This window comes from Glycine soja, chromosome 12 (assembly GCF_004193775.1).
Source record: "Glycine soja cultivar W05 chromosome 12, ASM419377v2, whole genome shotgun sequence".
NCBI lineage: Eukaryota > Viridiplantae > Streptophyta > Magnoliopsida > Fabales > Fabaceae > Glycine > Glycine soja.
The window spans coordinates 13863844-13884574 of NC_041013.1; the positions used below are offsets into that span (position 1 = coordinate 13863844).

Genomic DNA, 20731 nt, shown 5'->3' on the forward strand with positions numbered 1-20731 from the left:
CTTGCCTAGGGTGCTAGTAAGGCGGTTGGTATGGTTGTTGGTTCCTTTGCTCCTTATATTGGTTTCCCTGATTCCTCGACCCTGAACCTTGCATGAAGTTTCTTCCTTCATTGAATCCCGGTGGCCCGTGATTGAATCCTGCTGCCCCTTGGTGGAATCCGGATGAGTTCCCCTGGTTGTAACCCTGGAATCCGCAATTAGGTATGCCTATATAGTTTACTTCTCGAGAGGTGTCCTGTTGGCTTATACATTGTCCAGGCTCATAGGTTCCTCCGTATGTGGGGCAGCTTCTACCTGCAAAACAGAAGAGTGGGAAGACCTTACCGCTTGTAGTTGTTAAGGCAAATTGTTGAGGGTTTCGGTAAAGGCTTATATCTGCCTCGTCAACTACATGTTTTGTGCCAAAGTCGCGTCCTGCGTGCTGAGGTCCAAGAGACTTCTTTTCATGGGAACATGGGTACGATCACGAAGGATTGCTTAATCGCTAGCCGCCATGTTCTCGATGAGCTCCATCGCTTCCTCGGGAGTCTTCAGTTTGATCTTCCCTCCTGCGGATGCATCTAGTAGCTGTTTCGATTGAGGCCGCAAGCCATCGATGAATATGTTTAGTTGTACTGGCTCACTGTATCCGTGTGTCGGTGCTTTTCTTAACAATCCGTGGAAACGGTCTAGTGCTTTGCTAAGGGATTCATCCGACAATTGATGGAAAGAAGAAATCTCCATCTTCCCTACGACGGTCTTTGACTCTAGAAAGTACTTCTTTAAGAATTTTTCCACTACTTCTTCCCAGGTTCTTAAACTGTTACCTATGAAAGAGTGCAACCATCGTTTTTCCTCTCCTTCTAGGGAAAAGGAGAAGAGGTTAAGGCGTATTGCATCTTCTGGGACTCCTGTGATTTTGACGGTGTTGCATATTTCTATGTATGAGGCTAGATGAGCATATGGATCTTTGCTTGGATGACCATGGAAGAGGTTCCCTTGAATTAACAGAATAAGGGAGTGCGGGTATGAGATATTGGCTGCTTGAACCTCCGGCCTTGCAATACTTTTGAAGAACTAAGGAGTGGCGGTATTAGAAAAGCCGTCTAGTGTGACTCTTCGTGCCGGTTCCCCGTCCATTTTAGTGTGATGTGGAGAAAGAGGAGGTGAGGTGTAACTGCTTCCTTTTGTGTCTTGTTCCCTTCTTCTTCTTGCAGCGTTGTTACACCGACAAGTAGCTTCAATTTCCAAGTTGATAGGGACAACGTCTCCAGATGCAGTTCTAAGTCGCATAAAAACAAAAAGGCACTACCCGTGCAATTATGGGAGAAAGAAAGAATAGAAGAGAAGAGAAAGAATACTAAAAGAATAAGCCAAGAAAAGAAGAGTTGGGCTTACAAACTGATATAGTAGGGCAATTAAGTGCGAACATAAAATCCTCGGCAACAACGCCAAAAACTTGTTGAAACTTTGGCAAGTGTACCAAATCGCTCTAAGTAGTAAACCTCGGAAGTCCGAGTATCGTTTCCACAGGGATTTTATTGCACTCTACCGAATACTTTTCAATTTGCAAGTAAAGAACAAATAGTAAAAATAGGAGTAGTTGCAAAATTAAATTGCTATTACTAGATCAAATAGTTTTAGAAAAAACAATTAAAAGAAATACCAAGACCGGACAAACCCAATTGGCCTATGATGCATGTAAATATGATATTCATTACCAATGCAATTGTATTAGTTCTACCCACATCTATTAATCTTACTTGCCCCTGATGCCTCATGATGACAAGCCTATTTTAACTACCTATCTCCCAAATGCCTTTGCGAAGATTCAATAATTAAAATGCATTAAGGTTAAGTTCTAGATGTTGCTAAATGCATGGGCATTGAGTTATCATTCTATGCCTAGCAATGCTAACCCGATGATTCTTTTCTTAAGATGTTCTATTAGGTGTTACCCTTTCCCAAGCGTATAACACCTAAAACTGATGCATGCATTAATTCTTAAACCCTTATTAGGAAATACCCTCTCCCGATGATTCTTCTAATGAATGCAAAATAAAAAGAAAAGAATTAGAACAGAAAAACCTGGAATGAATCCTCTTTGCATTAATAACTCTTGAAGTACACGATACATCGCTAGCTTTTTAGGCCTGCCAGGCCCTAGCTAGGGGATTAGCCACTCATGGCCATTGAGGACTTTACAACTGGGGGTGAAAGAAAGAATGGGGGTAATAAAAAAACAAAGAATATAGAGGGAAAAGGGAAAGCTCAGGCTTAGAATGCTGAGAGAAGTGCTCTGAAGCGAGATCTGTTGTTTCCCTTGGACTAGCTCTCTATTTATAGCTGCTGAAGTGGGCTTTGGGCCTTCGTAAGAACGCTTAGCGCAACACCTCGCGCTTAGCGCATTCAGATCATGCGCTTAGCGCAAGCTGCAGGCTTAGCATGTGTTTCTGTTGGATCGCGCGCTTATTGCGTGGCCCACCCTTAGCGCACGTAACAGATTCTGCATCTTCGAACTTAACGCCTTGCTTAGCGCCTGTCCATTGACGATCCATTTCTTCTCAAAGTTCTCTTCTCTAGGGTCCACCAATTCTACTGCTCCGTGAGGTCTGACTTCTTTTATGATAAATGGCCCTGACCACTTGGACTTCAGCAAACCTAAGAATAGCCTTAGCCTCGAGTTAAAGAGTAATACCTGTTGCCCTGGCTGGAATTCTTTCCTCTGTAGCTTCTTATCATGATATGCCTTCGTCTTTTGCTTGTAAATTCAAGATGACTCGTAGGCATTCAGTCTCATCTCTTCTAATTACAGCATCTGTAGCTTCCTCTTTTCCCCGCATGCGTTGTTGTCGAAATTGAGCAACTTGAGAGCCCAATATGCTTTGTGCTCCAGCTCCACTGGTAAATGACATGCCTTCCCGTACACTAGCTGAAATGGCGATAAGCCGATAGGAGTCTTGAACGTTGTCCTATAGGCCCAGAGAGTATCATCGAGCTTCAAGGCCCAATCCTTTCTTGATGATGCAACTGTTTTCTCCAAGATTCGCTTGAGCTCCCTCTTAGAGATTTCTGCTTGGCCATTTGTCTGAGGATGATAAGGTATGGCCACCTTATGTTGGACATTATAGTGCTCCAAGACTTTCTTCAACTGATTGTTCCAGAAGTGCGTTCCCTCGTCACTAATCAAGGCTCGTGGGACTCCGAAACGGGAAAAAATGTTCTTCTTCAGAAATTTGATTACTCCCCTGACATCGTACTTCGGCGTAGCTATGGCTTCCACCCATTTGGAGACGTAATCCATAGCTATAATGTAGGCATTCAGTCTTATGATGATATGCCTTCGTCTTTTGCTTGTAAATTCAAGATGACTCGTAGGCATTCAGTCTCATCTCTTCTAATTCTAGCATATGTAGCTTCCTTTTTACTCCGCATGCGTTGTTGTCGAAGTTGAGCAACTTGAGAGCCCAATATGCTTTGTGCTCCAGCTCCACAGGTAAATGGCATGCCTTCCCATACACTAGCTGAAATGGCGATAAGCCGATAGGAGTCTTGAACGCTGTCCTATAGGCTCAGAGAGTATCATCGAGCTTCAAGGCCCAATTCTTTCTTGATGATGCAACTGTTTTCTCCAAGATTCGCTTGAGCTCCCTGTTAGAGATTTCTGCTTGGTCATTTGTCTAAGGATGATAAGGTGTGGCCACCTGATGTCAGACATTATAGTTCTCCAAGACTTTCTTCAACTGATTGTTGCAGAAAAGCGTTCCCTCATCACTAATCAAGGCTCGTGGGACACCGAATTAGGAAAAAATGTTCTTCAGAAATTTGATTACTACCCTGACATCGTACTTCGGCGTAGCTATGGCTTCCACCCATTTGGAGACGTAATCCATAGCTATAATGTAGGCATTCAGTCTTATCATGATATGCCTTCGTCTTTTGCTTGTAAATTCAAGATGACTCACTAGCATTCAGTCTCATCTCTTCTAATTCCAGCATCTGTAGCTTCCTCTTTTCCCCGCATGCGTTGTTGTCGAAGTTGAGCAACTTGAGAGCCCAATATGCTTTGTGCTCCAGCTCCACTGGTAAATGGCATGCCTTCCCATACACTAGCTGAAATGGCGATAAGCCGATAGGAGTCTTGAGCGCTGTCCTATAGGCCCAGAGAGTATCATCGAGCTTCAAGGCCCAATCCTTTCTTGATGATGCAACTGTTTTCTCCAAGATTCGCTTGAGCTCCCTGTTACAGATTTCTGCTTGGCCATTTTTCTGAGGATGATAAGGTGTGGCCACCTTATGTCGGACATTATAGTGCTCCAAGACTTTCTTCAACTGATTGTTGCAGAAGTGCGTTCCCCCATCACTAATCAAGGCTTGTAGGACTCCAAAACGGGAAAAAATGTTCTTCTTCAGAAATTTGATTACTACCTTGGCATCGTCCTTCGGCGTAGCTATGGCTTCCACCCATTTGGTGAAGTAATCCATAGCTATCATGTAGGCATTTAGTCTTATCATGATATGCCTTCATCTTTTGCTTGTAAATTCAAGATGACTCGTAGGCATTCAGTCTCATCTCTTCTAATTCCAGGATCTGTAGCTTCCTCTTTTCCTCGCATGCGTTGTTGTCGAAGTTGAGCAACTTGAGAGCCCAATATGCTCTATGCTCCAGCTCCACTGGTAAATGGCATGCCTTCCTATTCACTAGCTGAAATGGCGATAAGCCGATAGGAGTCTTGAATGATGTCCTATAGGCCCAGAGAGTATCATCGAGCTTCAAGGCCCAATCCTTTCTTGATGATGCAACTGTTTTCTTCAAGATTCGCTTGAGCTCCCTGTTAGAGATTTCTGCTTGGCCATTTGTCTGAGGATGATAAGGTGTGGCCACCTTATGTCGGGCATTATAGTGCTCCAAGACTTTCTTCAACTGATTGTTGCAAAAGTGCGTTCCCCCGTCACTAATCATGGCTCGTGGGTTTTTCTTCAAAAATTTGATTACTACCCTGGCATTGTCCTTTGACGTAGGTATGGCTTCCACCCATTTGGAGACGTAATCCATAGCTACCAAGATGTAGACATTTCCATATGACGAAGGCAGGGGCCCCATGAAGTCTATGCCCCAACAGTCAAAGATCTCTACTTCCATGATATTCTGCAAAGGCATCTCATTTCTTCGAGATATCCCCCCTGTTCTCTGGCATTTATCACAACAACGCACAAACTCGTAAGCATCTTTAAAGATAGAGGGCCAGAAAAAAACCTGATTGTAGCACTTTTTTCTGTTGTTCTGTCCCCACTGTGGTGATCGCCATAGGGTGAACTGTGGCAGTGCCAAAGAATACTACATGCTTCCTCCTTTGTGACACATCTCCTTAGTAAATTATCTGCTCCAGCCTTGAACAGATAAGGATCATCCCACACATAGAAGCGTGCATCGTGCAAGAATTTCTTCCTATTACTCCAATTAAGCTCCTCTGGAATGACTCTCGTGGCTTTGTAATTGGCCATGTCTGCAAACCAAGGTCTAGCGGTAACCTGCAAAAGAAACTCATTAGGAAATTCACCTTTTATCTCTGGTTCTTCCTTGGTGACTTCTTCATTCTTTAACCGAGATAGATGATCGGCTACCACATTCTCGGATCCTTTCTTATCCTTGATAATGATGTCAAACTCTTGTAACAGCAAGACCCATCTAATCAACCTCGACTTTGAGTCTGTTTTGGCGAGCAGGTGCTTGATGGCAGCATGATCTGTGAAAATGGTGACCCTCTACCCTATCAAGTATGACCTGAACTTCTCCAAGGAAAAGACAATGGCTAGCTTCTCCTTTTCTGTGGTTGCATAATTCAACTGTGCTTCATTCAGGACATTGCTAGCATAATAGATGGCATGAAATACCTTGTCGTGCCTCTGTCCTAGAACTGCTCCTACTTCATAATCACTGGCATCACACATTAGTTCAAAATCTTTATTCCAGTCGAGTGCAATCATTATTGGTGCAGTGGTGAGCTTATTCTTCAGTGTCTAGAATGCTGCTGAACATTCTTCATCAAACTTGAAAACCACGTCTTTATTCAGTAGGTTACTTAGGGGTCTGGCAATCTTCGAGAAATCCTTGATAAACCTCCTATAGAAACCTGCATGCCCTACGAAACTTCTGACACCTTTGACATTAAGTGGTGGTGGCAGCTTCTCGATGACGTCCATCTTCGCCCGATCAACCTCAATCCCTCTGGGTAAGATCTTGTGGCCTAGGACTATGCCCTCTCGAACCATGAAATGAAACTTCTCCCAGTTCAGTACCAAGTTAGTCTCTACGCACCTCTAAAGTACCATCTCGAGGTTCCTTAAACAACTGTCAAATGAGGGTCCAAAAACCGAGAAGTCATCCATAAATACCTCAATGCTCTTTTCCACCATGTTTGAAAAAATCGCCAGCATGCACCTCTGAAATGTGGCTGGTGCATTACATAACCCGAATGGCATCCTTCTGTAAGCAAAGACGCTAAAGGGGAATGTAAAGGCCGTCTTCTCCTGATCTCTGGGGTCTATCGCAATCTGGTTGTATCCCGAGTATCCATCCAAGAAACAGTAGTATGCTTGCCCTCCAAGTCTCTCCAGCATCTGATCCATGAAAGGTCAGGGGAAATGGTCCTTCCATGTGGCTTCATTCAGCTTGCGATAGTCGATACACATTCGCCAGCCAGTGACAGTTCGTGTTGGTATCAAGTCATTCTTCTTATTTTGGACCATTGTCATTCCACCTTTCTTGGGAACCACCTGTACTGGGCTTACCCAAGCGCTGTCAAAAATGGGGTATATGAGCCCAGCCTTGAGTACCTCCGTTCTTACCTCTTCCTTCAATGTTGGATTCAGCTGCCTCTGGGGTTCTCGGACTGGCTTGTAGTCCTCCTCCATCATTATCCCGTGCATGCAGTAAGCAGGGCTAATTTCCTTGAGATCCGATATGTGTCATCCAATTGCTTCCTTGTGTTTCTTGAGGACATCTACCAACCTGTTTTCCTCCTCTGCTGTGAGTGCGTTACTGATTACTATAGGTTTATCTTCCTCTAAGAACACATACTTCATATGATCGAGCAATATCTTCAACTCTATCTTCTTCTTCTCGGACGGAACTTCCTTCTCTAGCGTCTCATATCTGGCCTCTCCCTCAGGAATGTTGTCTTGTCGATCCAAGTCTTCCCAGCAAGCCTTCGGATCTTCTTCTTCTTCACTAGTTAGACAGTCTAAAGCATATACCATTGCTTTCTCCAACGAAGACGGTGGTGTCTCGAGAATACTGACGTCTTCCTTATCTATCTCCTCCATTCTGAAGCACTTCCAACCCTCCTGTGGGTACTTCATTGCCTTGAACAGGTCGAAGGTGATCTTCTGATTGTCAATACTCAACTCCAAGTTCCCATTTCCCATATCCACCACACAGTTGGCAGTCAGCATGAAGGGTCTGCCTAAGATGAGGGGAATGTCTGTGTCTTCTTCGATATCCATTATGACAAAGTCCACCGGAAAAGTGAAGTGGCGTAACTTGACTAGGACATCGTCTACCACCCCGATGGTCTTGTGATTGAGCGGTCTGCTAGTTGAAGCGTCATCTTGGTGGGATCTATCTTTAAATTCCCGATTGTTTTGCACATTCACAAGGGCATTTAGATTGATACTTGCTCCTAGATCAATTAGGGCCTTGTTTACCGCTTCCTTCCCTATGGTGCACGGGATGGTAACACTTCTGGGGTCCTTAAACTTCTTGGGTAGCTTCCTCTGTATTATTGCACTGCAGTTGCCCCCTACCACAATGTTCTCGTTGTCAATGTACTTCCCCTTTTTGGTGAGGATGTCTTTCATAAATTTGGAGTAGAGGGGCATCTACTGTAAGGCTTCCCCGAATGACATAGTGATCTCCAGCCCTTTGAATATTTCCAAGAAACGTCTGAAGTAACGCTCCTTGTTCTTCTTGGTGGGTACCATAGGATATGGGAGATCCTGTGGTAGGGCTGGTGGTTCTTCCTTCTTTGCTTCCCTTGCTCTCTGGCTCTTGGTCTTAGGTGGCGATGCCACCTTTTCTTCTTCCTCTGTCCTTTCTTCTGGTGTCTCTGTCCTTTCTTCCTCTGGCCGGTCTTCTTCTTCAACCTTACCCTCCTCTTGTGCTCTCCTCTTGTGCTGAGGGTTTCGGTAAGGGCTTCTATCTGCCTCGTCAATAACTTGATTTATGCCAAAGTCGCGTCCTGCGTGCTGAGTTCCAAGAGACTTCTTTTCGTGGGAACATAGGTACGATCACGAAGGATTGCTTGATCGCTAGCCGCCATGTTCTCGATGAGCTCCATCGCTTCCTCGGGAGTCTTCAGTTTGATCTTCCCTCCTGCGCATGCATCTAGTAGCTGTTTCGATTGAGGCTGCAAGCCATCGATGAATATGTTTAGTTGTACTAGCTCGTTGTATCCATGTGTCGGTGTTTATCTTAACAATCCGTGGAAACGGTCTAGTGCTTCGCTAAAGGATTCATCCGAGAATTGATGGAAAGAAGAAATCTCCATCTTCCCTTCGGCGGTCTTTGACTCTGGGAAGTACTTCTTTAAGAAATTTTCCACTACTACTTCCCAGGTTCTTAAACTATTACCTGCGAAAGAGTGCAACCATCGTTTTGCCTCTCCTGCTAGGGAAAAGGAGAAGAGGTTAAGGCGTATTGCATCTTTTTGGACTCCTGCGATTTTGGCGATGTTGCATATTTCTATGTATGAGGCTAGATGAGCATATGGATCTTTGCTTGGATGACCATGGAAGAGGTTCCCTTCGATTAACTGAATAAGGGAGTGCGCGTAGGAGATATTGGCTGCTTGAACCTCCAGCCTTGCAATACTTGTGAAGAACTGAGGAGTGGCGGTATTAGAGAAGTCCTCTAGTGTGACTCTTCGTGCCGGTTCCCCGTCCATTTTAGTGTGATGTGGAGAAAGAGGAGGCGAGGTGTAACTGCTTCCTTCTGTGTCTTGTTCCGTTCTTCTTGCAGCGTTGTTACGCCGACAAGTAGCTTCAATTTCCAAGTTGATAGGGACAACGTCTCCAGATGCAGTTCTAAGTCGCATAAAAACAAAAAGGCACTACCAGACCAATTATGGTAGAAAGAAAGAAGAGAAGTGAAGAGAAAGAATACTAAAAGAATAAGCCAAGAAAAGAAGAGTTGGGCTTACAAACTGATATAGTAGGGCAATTAAGTGCGAAAATAAAATCCCCGGCAACGGCGCCAAAAACTTGTTGAAACTTTGGCAAGTGTACCAAATTGCTCTAAGTAGTAAACCTCGGAAGTCCGAGTATCATTTCCACAGGGATTTTATTACACTCTACCGAATACTTTTCAATTTGCAAGTAAAGAACAAATAGTAAAAATAGGAATAGTTGCAAAATTAAATTGTTATTACTAGATCAAATAGATTTAGAAAAACAATTAATAGAAATGCCAAGACCGGGAAAACCCAATTGGCCTATGATGCATGTAAATATGATATTCATTACCAATGCAATTGTATTAGTTCTACCCACATCTATTAATCTTACTTGCCCTTGATGCCTCACGATGACAAGCCTATTTTAACTACCTATCTCCCAAATGCCTTTCCGAAGATTCAATAATTAAAATGCATTAAGGTTAAGTTCTAGATGTTGCTAAATGCATGGGCATTGAGTTATCATTCTATGCCTAGCAATGCTAACCCGATGATTCTTTTCTTAAGATGTTCTATTAGGTGTTACCCTTTCCCAAGCATATAACCCCTAAAATTGATGCATGCATTAATTTTTAAACCCTTATTAGGAAATACCCTCTCCCGAGCAAATAAAACCCAAAAGAAATTTAAGAAATGAATGCAAGATAAAAAGAATCCTGTTTGCATTGATAACTCTTGAAGTACACCATACATCATTGGCTTTTTAGGCCTGCCAGGCCCTAGCAAGGGGATTAGCCACTCATGGCCATTGAGGGCTTTACAACTGGGGGTGAAAGAAAGAATGGGGGTAATAAAAAAAACAAAGAATATAGAGAGAAAAGGGAGAGCTTAGGCTTAGAATGCTGAGAGAAGTGCTCTGAGGCAAGATGTGTTGTTTCCCTTGGACTGGCTCTCCATTTATAGCTGCTGAAGTGGGCTTTGGGCCTTCATAAGTGCGCTTAGCGCGACACCTCGCGCTTAGTGCGAGCTGTAGGCTTAGTGTGTGTTTCTGTTGGATCGCGCCCTTAGCGCGTAACGAATTCTGCATCTTCGAGCTTAACGCCTCGCTTAGCGCTTGTATTGCCTTGCACGCTTAGCGCGTGATGCGCGCTTAGCGCGCGTGTTAGGTTGGGCCTGCTTCAGACTTCTTCTTTTCCTTCATTTTTTTTGTTGCTTTTTTTGCTTAATGTAACTCCAATTTTTGTATCTGCAACCAAAAATTCAATTTAATTAATTTTCTAACTTTTAATCACAAATAACTGCTAAATAATTAATTTCAGGCCAAAATTTGAATAATTCTTTACTATTAATTCACAATTATTTAGAAGTTATCAATACTTAAACCAACCTTCATTCCAGGATTTGTTGAGTCAAGCTGAGAAAGAGTTTGGATATGACCATCCCATGGGTGGCCTCACAATTCCTTGCAGCGAAGTTGTCTTCCAACATATAACTTTTTGCTTGAATTGAGCATAGATCTCCCAGTTTAGGAGATTGACATAGATTATAGGAGACATTTTGTACAATAGGCGTCTTCTCAAAATGTATAGACCCCCCTTTCTCAAGAGAGAAGAAAAAGAAACATAATATGTTTTTTTTGTTGTTAATTACAATTAATGAATTCAACAACACAAGGATCAAGCTTCTCTATACTTTATGTTGATTAATTAGTTTCAATCTTTACTCCTCTCTGTATGAGCCAGGTTGAATTCTGTTAAAAGATGAGACTTTGTTATGATAAATTTCAAATTAGTAATAGAACACACATGATTTCTAAAATGGTACGTATATATAGCAGAAGTATTTTCCATTGGACCAAGGAAAGATAAAATTATTTGGGAGAAACAAAATGTATTCTAATAATTATTATACATATCAAATTAAAAATTTGAGCTGCAAGGACCTAAACACACGATGCACCTTCTCTGCCAAAGCAGGTGCAAAATAAAATTGGAGTTAATGTCAAGGTTTATTTTCTTCTTTGAATAGACAAGGCCTACTCCTGTGACAACAATTTTCTCTTTTACGATTCGTAAATAGTATGGCTCGTAATCACTAACCCTATATGGGAAGAAGTGAAGGAACCAATGTATTTTCCATAACTTCTGTCTATATTAGATAAAGTGAAACTATGGTCATACCATGCAAGAAGCATATGTTGAAACTGAGTGGATCGGAGTTCTTAATTTATGTCCACCAAAATTTACGATCTCTTTCTATATTTGTTGTGAATTTTAGGGCAATACCATGGTAGTAATAACTCCATGGCAATACCATAGTAAGTTAAATTTAGTAATGATACAGTGTGTTATATGTTAAACCATATCAAGATTTGACAAAGGCAAAAAGTAATTAAACAATGTCCTGTGTTGCATTAATTCTTATTTAGGAAACAAGTTTCAACTTCTGTACGAAATAGAAAATTCTCACAATAAAAGAAAATGCCTTATGTACGAATTTGCCTCATCTAATCTATCTGTGTCTCCATTAACATGATTTACTGGTTATTCAAGTGAGAGGTGACAGTTAGGAACTCATCCTCCCTGCATGGTATTGTGAGACCACCCATTGGATGGTCATACCCGAATTCTTCCTCCGCTTGATTCAACAAATCTTGAAAGGAAGGTTGGTTCAAGTATGATACGGGGATAACAAACTGCCTCATTTTGTCTCCAACATAGACTGCAAGGTAGCCCTTTGGCACCTCCAGAGCTTTTGAAGATGCTTGGTTTGCAGCAACTGATGTCTTCCTAATGCCAGGTAATCGAAAACCTATTTGTTGTTGTTTGAGTTGAGACTTGGGAAGAGAAAGTTAGAAAAGACTTTGAAATATAAGATGCAAGCTTTTGAACTTCGAATGCTTTAGGATGTGAATGACTTCTGTTGTCCTAAATGCTTGCATCGATGAATATATATAGAAGAAATAATTTGTAAGAAATCATTGGCTACATGAATCATTAAGGTGGGGAGGACTATAAGGCAAGATTGATGGGATGGGACATACAGGGAGACAAGGGAATATGGTATTCCCTTGGAGAACTTTCTCACTATTTCCGCTTGAAATTAAATAGATGTATAATCTCAAACCACATAAATGATTAAAATGATAAATGATCTCTCACTATCCATTGCCTTATAATTCGTCAGCCAGAAGTTACCTTCCAGCTGTACTTCAATGTAACGTGAACAAAACTTGTCCAGAGCATGTTAACAAAAATATTAAATATCAATTAATAAATAATCGTTACGTTTCACTGAGGCATGTCTTATTAGGTTACACAAGTGGAAGCTTTATGTTGGCCAATGTTTGATATGGTGGGCATACACACGTCTTCACAACTTATCCTTGGTAGATGCATTGAAGAAAAAACCATGTGATAACTCGTGCGTATGTCATCCATCCATTAACAGTCACTTTCTCTCGGGATTGGGTTTCCACAGAATCTTAAAAGCTATATATACACATTCCATGGTCTTCAGTCAACACATGCCATTGCAATCCTCAAGCTAACTTCGACATTTTTCTTCTTCTTTCAATCAAGTAAAAAAAATGGGTTTCCGTTTACCTGCTATTTGACAGCCATTATTCACAGCTCGCCAAGCAGCTTCAAAATTTGTAGAAGTCCCAAAGGACTATGTTGCAGTGTATGTTGGAGAGAAGCAAAAGCGGCTGGTGATTCCCATATTGTCATACTTGAATCAACCTTCATTCCAAGATCTTTTGTATCAAGCTGAGGAAGAGTTTGGATATGATCATCCCTTGGGTGGCCTCACAATTCCTTGCAGTGATGATGTTTAACAACATATAACTTTTCACTTGAATTAACAAAAAATTACCAATTTTTGACATTTTATACAATAGGCTTCTTCTCAACTTGTAAAGATTACCAATTTTTGAGTAATGACAAAGAATTAATTTGCTCTGTATTTATGTTTATCAATTACATAGTTCACTTACTTCTACTATTAGAACAATAGACACCATCAGGAGTTTGCTCTTGCTGAAAAAAAAGTATAAAAATGTCTTGACAACTATATAATAGGCCACATGCTTCACGGCCAGGAAAAGCTATGATAGTATTTTGGTAGGAACAAAGAGGAACTTGAATTTAATAAAAAGACTTTTCTGTTCTATAATAGTTCATAAAATCAAAATTCATGACCTCAACCATACACCTTTTTATAGAAATATATGAATTATCAAATAACAGTGCCACATTAGGCATGTATCTATATGATGCATTTTAATCTGTGAGCTGTATAAATTGAAGTCCCATCCCAATTCAATTCAGCTTGATGTGTATTTTAATCTGTAAGGTGCCTAACTGGACATAGTCAGGAATACACTACAAGAAAAATGACATATATACCTAGAGACAAAAACTGTCACTATAAATAAAAAATATGTAGGTAAATGTATGATAGACTTTGTCCTACGGACGTTTCTTTTGTCAACTTTGGGGGGGGGGGGTATAATGACGGCTAATTGTCTGTCACTATAGGTTTTACCTACTATGTATAGTGTGTAGGTAAAAGTCATTAACTTCTACATACATTTCCTAACTGTAGGTAAAAAGTCTTTAATATGTATTTATCATCTTCAACTGTAAGTAAAAGTCATTAACTTCTACTTACATTTTCTAACTGTAGGTAAAAGTCTTTAATATGAACATCACTTGAGACCGCAAGAACCTTCTTTCCCATTAACCGATGCCACAAAACTGCACTGTTTAGAAACAAGGCCAGAACCTAGGATTAGATATGTTCAAACATGATGTAATAATCACTAGAAATCTTCAAGTAACCTTCAAGGAAAAAAAAGTATTCTCTTTTCGTTTGTTGCAATTTTCAATTAGTACTTACCTGTAGTAGTCAGGATTGGGAGCAAAGGTGGTGGTATTGAGAAGGCCATAGTTCCCTCCAATTAAAGTCTGCCTGCTATAGACTTTAGTGCTCTAGCAAGATGCTATTCCAAGTTGACCTAAGTACCTGAGCCATTTAAATTTCAAAACTTACAATAAATCACAACCAATTTTATATTTAGCAACATGTTTTGCTAAATATAACAGAAAAAACATCATAATACATCCTTTAGAAATTAAAAAAGAACAAAAACTGATGGAAGGAATGGACAACCAATTTTACTCACCAGAAGCTGTTTAGAAATCTATTAGAAACATGATTGCCACCACTGTTGTATGCCCCTCCAGCTTCTCCTACCCATGCAGAAGACCAAGGACCATATATTTTAATGGTTTCTGAAAGATTGCTGAAAATTGATTCCACCCTGCTCAAGCGCTCAGGATCTAGAATCTTCCTTTCAAGATGCTCATCACTATCTAAAAGAGAAATCAACTTAGAAACACTGATCAGGAATGACAGACAATAGTATTTTTCAAGCAAGTGAATAAAGTATATCACCCTTGGTACAAGATAAGCTGATAAGGTTAAATATTGAAATGAATATATTATATATCAGTTGCCAGTGCATATCTTTCAATGCAAGGAAAAAGTAAGCACTTATGAGAAAAACAAATTAAACAGAAATGATCAGTATTAAAGTATATGATGGGATAGTTCAACATGGCACAATTTCATGTTGGCATTCATATTAATGTAAACATCTTTCAGTAGCTTTGAAGACAATCAAGGAGATGGGAGGCTAAGACGTATCTCTACATAAATTAGCAAATCCAACCTTCATATATTATCTCTCCAGATAATATCAATTTTTGTCAAAAGAGGCCTTTCATAGTCTATTTTAGCAAACTCTCTTGCAATTATATGGTTTTTCAGACATGACAGCATTTTCTTTTTGAATGTAATATATAGAAATGGAACAAACAAATATGAAAAATAAACATCATCATCATGTTAATGAAAGAGAAGCAATAACCTACCAATTAAGCATGACTTATTGCCTCAACTGATTTCATGCCAGTGTACCACTACTCACAAGAAATGAAAATAGAAACAAAGGAAGGATTGTCTAGATATTTTAGATTATCAAATATTTGGTAACAAAGCCTATATAGTAGAAAGAATTAAGTAAGTGACAATCAAACCTGGCCCAAATTATATAAATGATGAGTCAGAACATTGATTATGCTTGAACCCGAAACCTGAAGAAGCCTTTCATACCAATATTTTTCATAAAATCCCCCAGGTGCGACAAGTGAAGGCTTGAACTTGGAGCTCTCGTATAACGTGCTTAGAATTTGTTTAAGCTTTATCAAGTCTTTCCCATATTGTGCAACACCAACACTTGCACCAATGCCCTTACCACTCAACTCATTACCTACAGCACCGGATGCAAGAAAAATGTTAAAACAAACAAAAATGAGCATAACAAAACTTAAGAAATGTAAAAAATTCCAAGAAATTCACCCCGTAAAGAACACTTCAAGAAGGGTTAATTCTTTGGATAACTTCTAATTAATATATGTTAGTAATGATATGTGTAGACTCATATATTGAACAAAAACATCTTACCATAATGCACTAATGAGATAAGAAAATTGTGGAATCTATGACAAGTTTGCTGCTATCACTCAGCTGGTTCATCATGAAATGATACTACAGCTTGTGGCCTTGTAGTATAACTGCAGTAAAGGATAAAAGAAAATTTACTAACAGATTTTCTGAAGCTACATTATTGCAAAACCTGTTAAATTAGCACTACCTAATGATTAGTCATGGTTAAATTGTTAAGTAGAAACCAGAAATTAAAAAGACTAAAAAGGGAATATTATGATAGTCTAATTTTCCCGAAATGGAAAATAATAATACTCATAACTATTTACAAAAAAATAAAATGAAATGAATATTATGATCCCTCATATTGATAATTTCAAAACATAAGTTAGCACTAGTTAGTTGATGGTAACAGTGAAGAGCAACATTTGTGTCCCTATCATGATCAATAGTGTCCAAAACAACTTTATTACACCAAAAGGCAACAACAAAAATTGAGAACTGCTTCTCAAGATTTTGAGCATTGCAAAAGCACTTTCAAAGTCAGAATTCTATTATTATGTTGACAATAACTTATATAAAAGTTTCAAATTGAGAAGTTATTATGACCACCGAACTTTAATTGATAAATTGCAACCTCCATCAACCTACCACAAACCAGTAAGAATCCAATCAAAATCAGTACCACAACAAGAAAACTCAACCAAACTATTCAAGAAATCAAAAGCTACGTATTAAGCTATTCATTAACCTTCGGTATAGTTAAAGTAAATATATTCGGGATGAGAAACCCTCCGTTTTGAGGTGGCGCGGAATTTTGGTTCTCATTCTCATCTTCCATGACAACCAGTTGAGTAGAATATGATTTTCTAGAAATGCTGACCTCAACACCTAGAATTGAACCCTGTGAAATTAAATCTGCAACACATTAAAAGCATTACTCAAATTAAATAAAACAAAACCTCCATGATTACTTCTAATAGAATTATTAATTACCACTATTAAATTTAAACGAAAGGAATCCTTCAAAAAGAAATTATATGTGTACCTGGTGGCTCACGAGAACAACGATGCGGCAATCGCAGGAGCGGCTTCCCATGTAGTCAAAAGTGTTTGTAGGCAAATGTCATTTTTCTTGTGGTGTATCAATGTTTACTCATGCTGCACTCACTTCCTGACCTTATGGTTTGTGATTCTTGACATCAAGAAAAATTAAATGCTTGATTACAATCAGCATCCCTGTAATTTAAGTGTGAAAGAACTAATTCAACACATATCAAACAGAAACAGTGAGGAATTAAGATATATGAGCGTATAATAATATTTTCTTGACCTGCAGACTCTAATTAATATTTAATAATAATAGCTTTCTAATTTACACTGAAAATGAGGACAGCGACTAAAAAATGCAACATGCTCCCTGAATGCAATAAGCTCTTGAGGACAAATGCAACAAGTGGTCAAGTCAAGTCAACCAGCACCCAACACTCACATGAAGTGTGACATTTTGAACTTGACACAGCAACTGATATGGAAGATTGGGGTAGTTTGGAATCTGTGATGTTGTTGTTCTTCTAGTAGAAGCTGCCACCTGTTCATATTCAAATAAAAGGAAACAATATGCTTCAGCAAACCAAAACAAACAAGGTCATCACCTCAGAATCTTGGCTAAATATTGAAAAGAAACTAATGAGTTAGAGATTAAAAGAAGCAATGTAAGAAAAATTATTAAGACATGATGCTGCATTCAAACACTCACAAGTCACAACCCAATTTATCAACACTAGTTTGCAATTTTAACTTCATCATATAGATTCAAACATCACTCAATAATGCATTACAAACTACAGAACTTACAAACCACAGTACCATCAGCTTATCCTAACGTTTCACACAAAAAACACCGAAAACAAACTATATTAATTAACTCTAGAAATACGATTGCTCTGTCAATCAATCGGTCGAAGCATCACGAACAAAAAAAACAAAAGCCAATAACACACTTTGTTTCCGTCATTATCCTTATCATTAACCTTATATACTCAATCAATAGTTGAGATATGTACTTGGCAGAGAATACTGGTGAAATTTTGATGATCCTAAGCAGCAAACGAGTTCCTCTGTTTGTTTTTTCTCAGAAACAAAAAACGAGGCAACAGAACAGAGTTTATGATAAGTTATTATGGAGAAAAAAATGTAAAACAAAGTAGAAAACAAAAACTGAATCAAGATGCTGGTTGGACCAGCTAATGCTGATATATTTTACATTGTGGATTATCCTATTCCAAAGTCACAAATAATCATTTTTTTTCATCTTACCATTTAATTTTTATTAACTTTTTATATTTGGTTTAGGTTATTAAGAACTTGATTAGATCATTTAAAATTTAAGGAAAGATAGCAATCCATATGATCTATATTATAAAAATTAAGTTAACCCTTAATTTTCATCATATGTTAGACTGGTTTATTTTACAAGATAACTAGGAATTCCAAAAAATAGTTTCTCTCCTCTTCTGAAATTTTTTTCATTCCTAAACATGCATGCACGAAACTTTAGATATATAGAGATGTAGTGATGCATTATCGTGACTTCTTTCTTTAATAAAAGGAGAGTAATATATTAAAAAAACGGAAGAAAGCTGAATAGAAGCACAAGGGATGCCGTGGTTCAGCATACATAGTCTCTTACATATATGTTCCCATAAAGAGACAAATAAAAAGTGATGGCCCAAATTTTTGGTATCTACAATGTAAAATATATCAACATTAGCTGGTCCAACCAGCATCTCCCCTGCATTTAAAAATTGATGGCCCAAATTTTTGGTATCTACATGCTAATGTAACTGTTAGAATTGATGGCACCTATAACTACATGCTAATGTAAAATATATAAAGAATTTAAGCTTCCAATAAATCTTGATATCTACAATGACGTACGAAATTCGAATCAATACCAAAATACCGGTAGTTATATTATCCACAAATCCACATCATCATTACTAGCCACAAACACGAGTCACAAGTTCATGAGAAGAATACAACGGAATAGTAGCCAACCTTTCAAAGCAAGGATTCTGGAATTTGGATTCATAAGAGCGGAATCTACCGTAATAGGCCTCCTCAAAGGCTGATTCGGCATGTTCATATCAATGATAACCACACTATTCTGCGGAGCCGTTTCTCGAACGCATATATACTTATTGGACTCCATCGTCACATGCGTGAAAGTGATGAACTGCGGATTTATGTCAATGCTTGGCAACTGCAATCACAAATCACATCACTCTCACTTCACAACACACGCTAACTCTACAGTTTAGGAAAAACACAAGAAACATCTAGATCTATGCAAACTGAAAAGCAAGAAAGTAAAGTAGTGCAGTGAATGAACTTCGTAATGGCACCGATCGAATCTATCGCGGAATACTCAATTCGGGAGAGAGAGAAAAAAAAACAAAATCTAGTAAAGCATGATAGTTATTATTCTACTGCTACTTATCACAAGATAGCAGGTTTTGTTGTAGTTAAGTAGCGAAGTGGAGTTGCAAATCGAGCTAAGGAAATAGGGAGAAAAAGGAAGAGTGCGGAGAACTCACGGGGAGAGCTTCTCTCATGGCGATCGGAGCGTTGGCAGCCGCCATGACGGCTTGGATCGGAGAGTGAGATCTGCAGCGGCGAATGAATTGGAAGAAGAAGAGTCAAAAGAGTGATCCAAATCGGTGCGAGATCTGGAAGCAAGTTGGACCCTCTAAAGAGAAAAGTGAGAGAGATCTACGGGGGAGATATAAACTCTTAAAATAATTATTTTAATATATTTGTTTTATTGTATTTTACCTACACTATTATTTGTAGGTATAAACTTTTTAAATTTTATTTACACTAATAGACTGTAGGTACAAATTTGATAGGATTTTACCAACACTAAGTAATCGTAGGTATAAGTTTTTTGAAATTTTACCAACACTAAGCATTTATAAGTAGAAGTTATTTTGAGTTTTACCTACATCAAATAATAGTAAGTACAAACTTTTGAATTTACCTATGACAAACAATTATAGGTATAAGTATTTTTTGACTTTTACCTACACTAATTTATATGTGTAGGCAAAAGTCTCTGTAGGCATATGTCATTTTTCTTGTAGATTAATCGATGAAGATGGTCTACCATAAAGGGTCTGTAAATTAAGGGGACATGCCTATGACGAAGTGATGGGCTTAGTTGTACTGAAAGTTGGCTGGGTGGAAATTGGGGTACAAGTGTAAGTATTGTTTCCAGCAAAACATTTCAAGTAAGTCTCAAGACTTCTGTTCAGCAATACAAACTAGCCATCGATATTCTAGTGGTGGGTCATGCTGAATTTAAGAGTTTTGCCCAGGACTGAAGAGAGTTCTTACAAGACAATACTAAGAACTAGATTATATTGAAGGGCAATCGCAACCACTAAAGCTACTGATTCTTAAAACCAATGAAATCTTTCTTTCTAAAATTTGTCTTATTTTAATGAAAATCTTTGAAGGTGTTATGCCAAATTGAAAGCTGGTAAAATGATTTGGCACGATGTGTTACCACAGAAGGTATACAAACCTAGCTAAACAGAGATGGGACTTCAACTTATTTCAATAAAAAGGTGTATGAATGGGGCCATGAATTTTAATTTTATGTGTTACTATAGAACTTAAAAATCCTTAAATTCCATCCCAAATTAATAAATTCAAGTTTCTCTTTGGTCCTAGCAAAATACTAGCTATTATCTTTTTCCTAGTCTGTGAAATATCTGGGACGGGCTGCTATATGCTGTGGAATTCGGTTAGATTCTATCATATTTTTTTTTCATTCCGTCGATAAAAGTCAAATCTTTTTTTTCAGCAATAAACCTCAATTCAAATTGAAGAGAGAAGTAAAACAAACAGAAATACTTAGAAATTGAATTGTTGTCATTACTCAAAAATTGGTAAAATGTCTCAACTAATCTAGGTCGGTCACCTAAAGCGTTAGACTTATTGTCAATTCAAGCAAGAAGTTATTCGTTGGAATACATCACTGCAAGGAATTGTTAGGCCAC

General features: G+C 38.8%; 1 protein-coding gene and 1 pseudogene across 1 annotated transcript; both read right to left on the bottom strand.

Annotated features, from left to right (window-relative positions):
- Window positions 1-6948: 6948 nt before the first annotated feature.
- Window positions 6949-7860, bottom strand: LOC114378785. The gene has a single exon (XM_028337406.1). The coding sequence runs from the start codon at window positions 7858-7860 to the stop codon at window positions 6949-6951; it is 912 nt and encodes a 303-aa protein (XP_028193207.1).
- Window positions 7861-13791: 5931 nt separating this feature from the next.
- On the bottom strand, window positions 13792-15538 carry LOC114378786 (annotated as a pseudogene).
- Window positions 15539-20731: the final 5193 nt, after the last annotated feature.

Excerpts from the sequence above, each read along its gene's own strand:
- LOC114378785 (XM_028337406.1), bottom strand. The coding sequence starts at position 7,860 with ATGCCCCTCTACTCCAAATTTATGAAAGACATCCTCACCAAAAAGGGG.